This window comes from Chiloscyllium plagiosum, unplaced genomic scaffold (genome assembly GCF_037043375.1).
Source record: "Chiloscyllium plagiosum isolate Xiang-an unplaced genomic scaffold, Cpla_swu_hap1 HiC_scaffold_26, whole genome shotgun sequence".
In the NCBI taxonomy this organism is placed as follows: domain Eukaryota; kingdom Metazoa; phylum Chordata; class Chondrichthyes; order Orectolobiformes; family Hemiscylliidae; genus Chiloscyllium; species Chiloscyllium plagiosum.
The window spans coordinates 44028696-44039901 of NW_028270164.1; the positions used below are offsets into that span (position 1 = coordinate 44028696).

The window sequence follows — 11206 nt, forward strand, 5'->3', positions numbered from 1 at the left end:
TTCAAGGTAAGTTGATAATAATTGAGAGGATTGATTGTTTACGTTGACCTGTACATGTGAGCAAGCAAATAGCCGTCCCTGCTGAGCAAACAGGTCAAAAGTTCAGGAAGTTCCACCTTAATTGTTTTTCCAGTTGGTAATAGTTGTCGTGTCAAATGACACTTCTCAAAATGCTCTATGTTTCTAGGTGCCAGTGTAGCTCAGTGGTAGTGCCCCACTCCAGATACTGGAGAACATAATCTGTACTAACACTTTAGTGTAGGGGAGGGAGTGAGCAGAGTGAGAAGGGATGTCCTTTATCTGAGCTGTTAATCTGCAGCCACATTGCCCTTTCAGGTGTCTGTGAAAAATCCTATTCTACTATTTTAAAGATGATCTGAGAAGTTCTAGGAATATCCTAGGCAATATTTATTGCTTATTTAGCATAACTAAGTATAGATTTATTCCTTCACAGGACAAGGGTGTCACAGGCTAGGTAGCATTTATTGCCGATCCCTAATTGCCCGGAGGGTAGTTTAAAAATCAGCCATGTTACTGTGGGTCTGGAGCCACATATAGACCAGACCAGGTAAGGATGGAAGTTTCCTTCCCTAAAGGACATTAGTGAACCAGATGGGTTTTTCCAATAATCACCAATTGATTCAGGGTCATCATCAGACTCTTAATTCTAGATACTTACTGAATTCAAATTCCACCATCTTACCAGGTCCCAGGATTGAGGGACAGTCTGATTGTGGTGTATCAAGTGTTTGATTGGATAGATTTGAAGAAAATATTTTCTCAGATAAGGACTCAAGAACAATCTTAAAACTACAGCCAGGCCATTTAGGAGTGAAATTAGGAAATGGGTTTTCACATGAATGATAGTGGAACTCTGCAATTCTCTTAGGTGTAGGTACAAAATCTGTAGGTGCAGGTGAGGTCTTCAATACAGGGGTTTTCTTTACAAAGCAAGGCGGCTAAATGAGGGTGAGGTACAGATCAATGATTTCATGATTATGCAGAGCATCAGCCAACTCTTGCCTCAAATCGAACAGCACCAGCAGTCAGCACAGAGGCGCTTCTTCCACAGAGATCAGACGGGGGCAGCAGAAAACAACTTGTAGCAGCATCCACCTGTTCGCCGGTACTGCAGCAGGTGTAACCTCAACTTGGCTCCGTTGCAAAATAAAAAAAAACGTGTGCGCTGAGTCAGAGTCTCCACACACACACACGCACACACACCGGAGCCAAGAAGCTGTACTAGTGGGAGCGGGGCGACTCCCACACTGAACTTGCCCTCACGGCTCTGCAGTGTTTACCATTTTGCAAGCTTCCAGTTCGAAAGAATTGGAAAACAAACCCGACTCGCGCTTTAATCGCAACCCTGCAACTTTCCCCGCGATAAAGCCTTAATATTTGGCACATTATCTGAAATCATTACAAAACCTGTGGGTTAGAGTTTGCTGGCAATGATTAATGGGAGGGATCTGGTTTCCCGGCAGTAGCTTGGCGAGTTGGCCAACTTCCAGGTGTATAATGTAATGCGTTTTCTCCATCTCCCTCCTCACCTTCTTTATGCAAATCTGTCCTCGGTGACCGTGGCCCTGGCTCAGGTAGGAATTCCCCTGAAGGTGGAGTTTCTGCCTGAAGAAATTCCAAGCGATTTCTATATAAAGTGGCAACCAGGTAGCAGTTCGGGTAAACGGCAGGTGTAGGTGTGGATGTGAGAATCTTCAATCAATCAGGGCGCAGACATATAAAACAAACACCCCCAGCTCTTCTGAAGGTGCGGATTACAACTCCTGCTTTTGAGCGGATCTTCAAGGTAGGTATGACCGTGCAGGGGGAGTGCAAAAGCAGGCTGCGGCTATGAAACCGATTAAAATTCACTCAATTTCAGCATGCGTTAAGTTTTCTCTCTCGCTTTCTCTCTGAGTGATGTTTGAGGTCTACACATGGTCCGGATTTTAATACACCTTCCCTGTCTTCAGGAGTTATGATGGCTTCAACCTATGGGATTGGGAATATTCTGACGGATGTGATGCGCTCCATGTATCAAACAGAAGAGAATCAGCTTCTCTCCACGGGAGTTAAGGAACAGTTTCCCAGCCCAATGTTACCAACAGACCTGCTCGGTAAGAGAGAGAGAGAGGCAACTGAGTGAAAGAAATACAGCTTGAAATATTATATTTTAGATAAATTACTGTCTTTTTTAAAATATATGTATATATGTCTTGGTATACAGCGTGAGATAAATCAGACCAACGGTTCCCGAGTGCTCAGGATAATCCCCCTCACTTTCTGCGATTTGTTTGTTCAGCTGTTTCCAAGATTTAACTAAAACCGATCGCTAATTTCAAAACTGGGACGATTTTGATAGTAATTGCGCGCCACCCACCGGAGTTACCTCGGGCGGTATTAGTTTCTGTGAAATCAACAAAGAGCCGCTTTTGCTGGGGATCTGAAACAAAAGCAGAGCTTGCTGGTGAACCTCAGCATGTCCGGCTGTGTCTCGAGAAAGAAGATCAAGAGTCATAGGCTCACCCGACTCGAAAAGAAGACTCTTGCTTCCTCTCTCTCGACCAAGATGCCCTAGATCTGCTGAATTTCTCCAGCAATTTCAGGCTTTTTTTTTCAAATTTTCCTGCCGATTTGCAAGTTTGTGACATAGCACCCAACCGAAAATGACCTGCCCACGGCTTCGTGGAAAGCCATCATTGACCAGATGTTGGCTTTCAGGAAATAAAATGTTCAAAGTACATGTTTGTTTAGAATGGGATGTTGATGTAAGTATGAGCGATGTTTGCTAGTTACTCCCAGCTTGACTCTGGAGAAAGGTTTTCCAAGGCTACACACCTGTTGAGCTGTGGGTTAGCCACTGGGTATTCTTTTTTTTTAATTTTTAAAAATTAATATCTAGATTCCACCTCTTGGTTTCAACTGGATCCTCTGTTGTGGAGCAAGCAGCATGTCTTGGAGTGGATCAGTTACCATGTTGAGAAGCACAAGTATGATGCCAATAATATCGACCTGTCCTTCTGTGATATGGATGGAAGCACTCTTCGGATACTATCCAAGAGCCAGTTGGTAGCTATCTTTGGTCCACTGGGCGAAGAACTGTACAAAAGCCATCAAGATTTAAGCAAAAACAGTAAGTAAAGCAACAATTGTATGATGACCATCTGCGAGGGAAAGTGTCTGTTTATCCATGGGCATAGTCTCTGACCTTGTGGGGAAATGCCCAGTGTAAACACTGAACGGGACTGGGCGAGGGGAGGACAGTCATAACTAAGAAGCAACTGGTAGACTTCACTCAGTGACTAGTGTGAGCTTGCCATCTGAGAGATATGGGGAGCCCGCAGTTGATTATTTTTGATCTAGAATGACTGTGGCGCTAGTGCTCAATGACTGTATTGCCTTGTAAATAAACTGGAAACAAAAAGGAGTGGCTTTAGTGAGCGACTTCAAAAGTTAATTACCAACTCGCATGAACATTTTGGTTATTGAAATTTTATTTAAAATTTATGAACTAAATAGCTGTGGTAAGGTTTTTTTTAGGTGTCTGTTCTTCTGACCTAACAGTCTTGCAACTTATTTTTGATGTACAATTTCCAAGATTAAAATATAGATTAACTTTCCTTTTCCGTTGGTGCCAGGTTTTGATTTAATGCTGCCTGATGACTTCAATGACATCCTTTTGCCCAGCATCCTGCCAGAAGACAGTAGCGACTACAAGTTTCTGGACCCTGCAATTTGTAAGTTAATTTTAAAGCCTTTGTTTTTAAAGGATTCTCCCAACTGAATTCCCAGCCTCCATTGTCTTCAGTTCAGTGTTGCATGAGTATTACTGGCTGCACTTGAGCTCTGAGCTAATGTAAATGGGAACATTTTATCCTGGGACTTCATGGTTTGGTGCCAGCTTTTTGTATACAGGAGAGACCAAGCCCCTTGGTCACTTAAAGAAAGGAACATAATGTGTGGTTCTTGTAGAACAAAGGTTCATGGTGCGGGAGGAAATGTGAGCTGAGTAAGAGATGGAGCTTATAGTTCCTAACTATTACACAAACAAATTAATGTGTATAAGCCTGGGAGCCCATTGGACACACTGGCTTTTTTTCTCTTTTGCTAACATTAGTGAGCAGAAGTGAAATCTACATACCATGGGCAAGTGTAGCAAATCTTGAGTTTTAAAAGCTCAGTGAAGTTTGGGAGGTTTCGAGGGTGCAGATTTGAAGCTTAAATCCTGCCAGTTTCTCATAAAAAAGTGTGCTAGGAAGCACAGTCACAGTATTGCTGACTTCAATATACATTGACCAAGTCAAATTCATTTGCATTGGATTGCCAGTAGGAGACAGATTTAGGAATGAGTGGCACCTTTGCTAGAGATTTGCTTATCTCTGGCAATAAAAATTAAATTAACCACCATTTGAGATGAGAGCAAATGATATTTGACCCCTCTCTTATCTGCCAACTGCTGTGTCCTTGGCTGAATGACTGTCTGGGAATTTCCACACTCGCTTCTTAATCTTGAGGTGATGACTATATTTTACTTTTTTGGATAGGTGACTTTTACTCTGCTGTTTGTGTAAGCAACTCTTTGTATTTTTGCTCTTAGCCTGGAATGAATTAGAGTCACCAGACCATTGGAAAACCTTGCCTGGTTTCCCACCCAGTGACCCTGGCTATGAATCTGCACCCACCTCTCCATACAGTGTTGATGACTCCAATCCAGGTGAGTATTCTGTGACAGAGTTCCAACACAAGTATATGGTAATCTGAGCCTCCTATAAACACTAAGGTGCTCATGGTTGATCGATGGGCAAATGACTGATAACTCAATATTAAAATTAAAATCTGTACATTCTTTGAAAGCATTTTGGAGTACAACAATCTCACCAGTTAGTTAAAAAGCCACCAATTTTACTGAAGTTCTTTAATTTACAATAAACTGCCAAAAGCCATTGCGTCATATACTAAATTTCTTTTTAAATGAATTGAGTATGTTTACCTGTATGAATCAATATAGGAGCTGAAAAGTGTGGCACTCGAATAGCACAGTCGGTCAGGCAGCATCCGAGGAGGAGGAGAATCAACATTTCCTGCTGTGCTTTTCCAGTTCCACACTTTTCGACTCTGACCTCCAGCATCTGCAGTCCCCACTTTCTCCTGAATCAATATAGCAGTTAACTTTGACTTGTTTAATTGCTTTTTTTTTGAAAAGGCACACCTATCCCCTCAGTGGAAATGGGGGGAAGTTGGCAAGAAGAGTGAATAACTAGGAAAATTCTCCCAGGGAACTTTCTGATCACTTAAGCAATTAACTGCTGAATGCGAAAGTCCATGGATAACCTTTGATCTCTTCAGTGTGCCTACAGTTTGAGTCCCTATGAATTAGCATATATTTGAGGGCCTCAACTCACCTTGACCTGATATACCTGCTGCCTTATCACAAGAGAAGTGGTTGCTTCCCAACTGGGAAACCTAGGCAACTTGTCTTTTGGTCTGGAGAGTGGAGGTCTCCATTTCTCCCAATCAAGGGCAGGAATGGATTGGCAAATGGGTGGTTTCTGAAAGTCACCCTCTTCTTTTTACTTGGGAGATCTGAAAGAAAGGAGGCTTTTTGCCACTTCACACCCTAAATCCTGGATGTCTAGGCCCCAGCCATGATCTAGCCAGCAGCTTCTAGTGGGGTGGGTCTTCGGTAACTTGATTCCATTTGACACCAGTCAGCTTTAAAGTGGCTGAATTTGGATTATCTCACCGGTCTGGGTAGAGGGTCACCTGACTCTGAAGATTTCCAGTCTCTACTCTTGGTGCATGGAGCACTAAATCCTAGTGCTAGCCTTGAGTTCAAGCATTGCACTACATGACCAGAATTCATCTCCCAGTCTGGATTGTTTGTTTATTGTGACCATTATCAGTCCTGGTGTTTGATTAACCAAGATGGTATCTGCAGTTAATCTAAAAATTGTTAGGAGATCATTATGTGCTTGCAATGGAACACTTCCATACCCCACATGTTAATCTGTTTACCAGCTTCCACCTTCTCTCTCAGGCAACTGAATGGGGTGCTCAGTTGAATTGTTGCTGTATTTGGGGGTAGGAAGAGTGATTTTTAGGAAGAGTTTAAAAGCTCAGTCATTTCCACAATGCCTTTCTTCAGTGGTTGTAATGTTACAAAACAGAATTGGATCTTTGGAGATTTCAAATCATTTAATTGAAAATAGTTCATCACACTTCACTTTAAAAGCTTTTTTATCTCTTAGCTAATAAATGTTGCACAGTTTAACACTAATGTGTTATGTTGTTGGTGTTTTGCAGGATCCCAAGCTCCTAACTCTCCAGACTCCGGTGGAAGTGAATCAGATTTTGATCCCTCCATAACACATACTCAATACGCAACTCAAAATGGTAAACATTTCTGCTGTTTGCTTTCAGGACAATAAGTGAATACAGCTATTTTTGCATTTACAGTTCACTTTATGATCTTTGGGTAGAGGGGTAGAGTTGAGGGATTTGAAAACAATATATACTTTGTTCAATTGACTATTCAAACTGCTTTTCTTTCTGATGTAGGCCGTCAGCCATAGTAGGAATGGTCTGACAATAGTCTGTTTAAATACCCACCCTCTGTGACTTGCAGGGTATTTGCTCTTTCAAAACTATCATTTTTGTTACAATTACTGTAAGGTATCCTCTCAGGTTAGTGACAGCCAAAGGATTGTGACTATGTTCATCAATGAGTTGGTGTTTAGTTTTGCTGATATGAAGCTCTACTAATATGAAGCCAACTTTCATCAGCTATTCTAAGTTAGCCCTGAATCCAGATCCTAGAAGACTCTGTACTAACCCACTGCCCCAATAAATGTTTATTAATGTAAATTTATGTCACATTCATTGCTTAAATAGTCCTGACAAAAATGTTATACTGCTTAAGTGTTTGAGTAGTTGGCCAATATCCTTGACAGAATCTTTATTTTTCTTATTAATGCATCATTTGCTCGAGATTGAGAACTATTTAATTATTTTGATAATTAATATGAAATGATCCTTTCACTACTACTTGTAAAGCCACTATCCAAGCAATTCTAACATGTATTTCAGTTTGACCAGAAGATAATCCAGAGCTGATTTTTCTTATTCTTTTCACTTTTATTACTTTAGAAGGATTTCCTAAAATTTTAAACGGTGATTCCAATCCTCCGAAACGAGGCAGAGGAAGACCAAGAAAATTTGGCAGAGAAGAAAAGAACTTTGTAGAAACCAAGAAAAACAAACACTGTAAGCGATTCTAAACTCAAAAATCTATTTAATCAAATGTGAGGCCTTTGAAAGAGAGGTCATAGAGTCATACAACACAGAAATAGACCCTTCGGTCCAACTAGTCCATGGCAAAACTGATCCCAAGCTAAACCAGTTTTGCCTGCTCTTGGCCCATAACCCTCCAAACCTTTCCTATTCATGTACTTATCCAAATGTCTTTTTAAATGTAGATGATTGTCTGTCTTTAAGAGAGTAAATTTTTCAAAACTATGGAGAAAGGTTGGGAGAATGAGTGCACTGACTGACAATGTCACAGCCAAATGATTACTTTGTACTCAAGCCAATCTCTGAAATAGAAACATATTAAATATCCTCATTCAAAAGGCAACCATTTTAAAATGGGATCTTCCATCAGTTTCTCTTCAAATGAGAGAAATGTAGTTTCCTGAATATTGATTTATTTCAACCTGTTGGACTCCAACCTAAGCAGCTGTTTACCTCTATCAAAGCTGTACCTTAATTATTAACCACACAGACACTGTCCCTTCTGTTTGTTTTTTTCTGATTTGCATCACATTTGTTCCGATCATTGTCTTACTTCATTGTCACCCATAAACTAGATGAACTGGTTATTCTGTTTGCGTGAAACAGCCAATGCAGAAGGGCATATGTCTAATTGCAACCAATGTCCTTCAAAATAATTCAGTGCAAATAGTGACGTTTTAGTTTTTGGAGCAGAAAATTTGTTATTTTGGTTAAGCTGATAGGACTTGAATCCTGTTCAAAAGCAAAACACTTCTGGATGAGATAAATCCAGACACTGTAAGATTTACTTAGTATTTCCAACATTATCTGTGAAGAGAAAAATATTGTTGTTTGAGGTCAATGACCTTCAGTCTGACTTTGAGACTCTGTACTAAAGTATTCCAAATTGGAGGTGCTGTAATAAGATTTTATGTGACGATGGAGTTTTATTTTGATGAAATTACTTGCATTTTGTTTTTGTCCATTGGTGACTAGATCAGACTGTTAGATATTCAATCTTTATTCTTAAAACCCTCATTTCAGGAGTTGTTGTGGATTTGTTGTGCCTGTATATTTAACTGCTTTCAACCTTCAACTCTGTGTATTGTGTTTTACAGCCCCACGTGGCACTCACCTCTGGGAGTTCATTAGGGATATCCTCCTTCATCCAGAGATCAACAATGGCCTTTTGAAATGGGAAGACCGGTCAGAAGGAATCTTTAAGTTTCTAAAGTCTGAGGCTGTCGCACAACTTTGGGGTGAAAAGAAAAAGAACAGCAGCATGACCTATGAAAAGCTCAGCAGAGCCATGAGGTAAGCACATCTTCCCAGTTTAGCTTTGAACTTGGTGTCACTGGGACCTATTGCATAGCCTTAGCTTCCTATTCCATAACCTTAGTTTATCTCAAGCATAGTTGTCACCTTGAAACACTTTACTTCATATGAAGAAGGCACTCTTGCAGTGTTATCAAATAGAGGTTTAGTCTTTTCCTCAGTAGCCTTGACAAAATGGTGAATATGTATCCAATACCTGCATTATGCTACTTGGAGGGACTGTGACATCTCTCCTACTGCTTGCACCAGTGCAATCACTATCTGCCATCTTGGTTGATGAATGATTTTGAGGAGTGAGATTTTGCAATGGAATCCAATCCGTATAGATCCGTGACAAGAGAGCATTCACTTTGATGGTAATTATATGGTATACAATTTAATTATTATCCATTTTGGTTTGACAGAAGATTTAAGGGCTAGTCAAACACTCTGTTGCTGAGCAACTTCCTTAATAGCCATGAATAGAAATGCAGGAATGTAATTCACTCAACTTGTTCCCATTCTCTTACAGGTACTATTACAAACGCGAAATCCTGGAGCGAGTGGATGGGAGGAGGCTGGTCTACAAATTTGGAAAGAATTCGAGTGGTTGGAGAATTGGAGATGCATGATCAGATTTTCTTTCTTCTAATATTAAAATACATTTGCTAAAAGTACAGATGTTTGCTGGCAAACAAATTCCATCAGTTGGAGTGAGATGATCAAGCCTGCAATGGACTTCTAACTTGCTCCATTTTGGAGATGTGCTCCATGGGCATTAAGTAATGAATTTTTGAGGAGGTGGAAGCATTTTTTTCATTTTTAATTCTATACATTTTATCAGACTCCAGCCTTTCAAGGCCAGAAGTGTGTGTCATAAAGGTGGCACTTGAAATAGTAAGCCTATATTTGGGCCAAAGTAGGTTATTAAACCAATTTATACTGTTATGGATAATGCTACAAGCTATTTGATTGAAACTCACTGAGTGTACAGCAAATATTTCAGATGCAGTGGGTGAATATGAACCGCTCCAAGAAGCAATCTCTTTGTTCAATACTTCAATGGTGTGTACATATGGACAATGTGGCTGCATTGCAGGACTTGTTTTCTTGCTTATGCATGGAGGTGTGTTTGCAATAAGGCTATCAATCTCTAAGTCTGAGTATAAATGTCTATTGATGTTCCTTCACGGCCATTTGAAATGTTGGAAACTTATTCAGCTGGACTGGTGCAATTTCCACGGGAATGTGACTGTACATATGAGTTACGAAGACACAAGGGTGAAATGCCCTAAATAGATTGAATGGATTTTGTAAGAAATTTTAAGTCTCTAAACATTATAATTATGGATCTGTATGTACTATATTTTCCTATGGAATACATTGATATTTTGCAAATAAAAACAAATTTTAAAATCCCAACCTTTCTGAATGGTCAACATGAGTGATAATTAGGTCAACATTGTATCGTGAGAGTGTATATTAATACTTCTGCACTCAGCAATATTTCTACTTGGAATGGGAATTCTGTCAGTGTTGCAAGTACTTTGGCTTTATGCCCTGTGTGTCCCAAGTTACCCACTTAAGAAATAGCCATGTTGGAGGAAGAGAAAAGCCAAATTTCCGATGATTTCTTAAATCGCCATCTCTCAAATGTAATGGGTTAACAAGATTGATTATGGATGACATTTTTTTCAAATACAACTTTTTAAAACAAGTTTATTTTGAAAAGCTTGTGTTCACCAACACATTCTTGTTGTAGAAATCAGTGTAGAAGCAAATGTGATAGGGATTGAAGAGGGCAGTAATGTGCATCACATTATTTTGTGGAAAATAAGTGTTGGCAGTGGATCTAGGGCAACACCTCTTTAGAATGATTTGGTTGCGCTCTTCCGTCATAAGTAAAGTGAATAATGAGTATCAGCAGAGTTTTGACAGCTCAAACTAACCCAAGATAGTTGATACGTCTAACATCATGTCAATTTTGAGTTTAATATTGAAGTAGACCCATGGAGACACTGTTGTAAATGAAAGGGTACAAAGACAATAAGTAATGCGATTCCACTTTGAGTACAATAGGTGCACCAGATTTCTTATCTGGTAATAACATGCATGCACATATTACTATGAGACTAATGAATACTTGTGAGAGGTTGCTAGGTTAAAAATCTCCTCCAGGGAGTCAGGTAATATAAGCCAAGAGAAAGAAGCATAAATTGTTTACAACTGTCATCTTAAACTCCTCAATGTGGTTAGCCTTTGGACTGCCAGCAAATCTCGGCATGTTCCAAACTCCTTGGTTTGTGATGGAACAATAGCAATGTTATAGCACAATGAAGCCACGAAGATATCAGCCTTACCTTTATTCCTGAAATATTTACACCATTTCATGAAGGACTCTCCTCAGCTTCTCCTTTCACCTGAGATGTGGTAACCCTTAGGTTAAATCACGACCAGTCATCTCACCTTAATGATAAAACAGCCCTATAGTCTGGGAGGACAATGGTGACTTTACCTTTATGATTTATTTAATTTTGCTATTTATATAATAAAAAGTAATAAAATTGGTGGCTTCTCCAGCTTTTCCATTTTTTTTTGTATCATTTTAATTTTGCTTTTTTTT

The 11206-nt window shown here is 39.8% G+C and overlaps 1 protein-coding gene across 1 annotated transcript; it reads left to right on the plus strand.

Annotated features, from left to right (window-relative positions):
- Positions 1 to 1625: 1625 nt before the first annotated feature.
- elf3 (E74-like factor 3 (ets domain transcription factor, epithelial-specific)) lies at positions 1626 to 10005 on the plus strand. The gene is made up of 9 exons (XM_043716970.2): positions 1626 to 1807; positions 1974 to 2117; positions 2903 to 3133; positions 3639 to 3737; positions 4598 to 4714; positions 6304 to 6393; positions 7147 to 7263; positions 8388 to 8583; positions 9116 to 10005. Exons 2-9 carry the CDS (start codon positions 1979 to 1981, stop codon positions 9213 to 9215), a joined length of 1089 nt encoding a protein of 362 aa, XP_043572905.1. The 5' UTR covers positions 1626 to 1807; positions 1974 to 1978; the 3' UTR covers positions 9216 to 10005.
- Positions 10006 to 11206: the final 1201 nt, after the last annotated feature.

Bases quoted from the DNA above. Each gene is read 5' to 3' on its own strand.
- elf3 (XM_043716970.2), top strand. From the start codon at position 1,979: ATGATGGCTTCAACCTATGGGATTGGGAATATTCTGACGGATGTGATG. The intron at 2,118-2,902 runs GTAAGAGAGAGA...ATTAATATCTAG, and splicing joins GTTACCAACAGACCTGCTCG to ATTCCACCTCTTGGTTTCAA. The intron at 7,264-8,387 runs GTAAGCGATTCT...TGTGTTTTACAG, and splicing joins AACCAAGAAAAACAAACACT to CCCCACGTGGCACTCACCTC.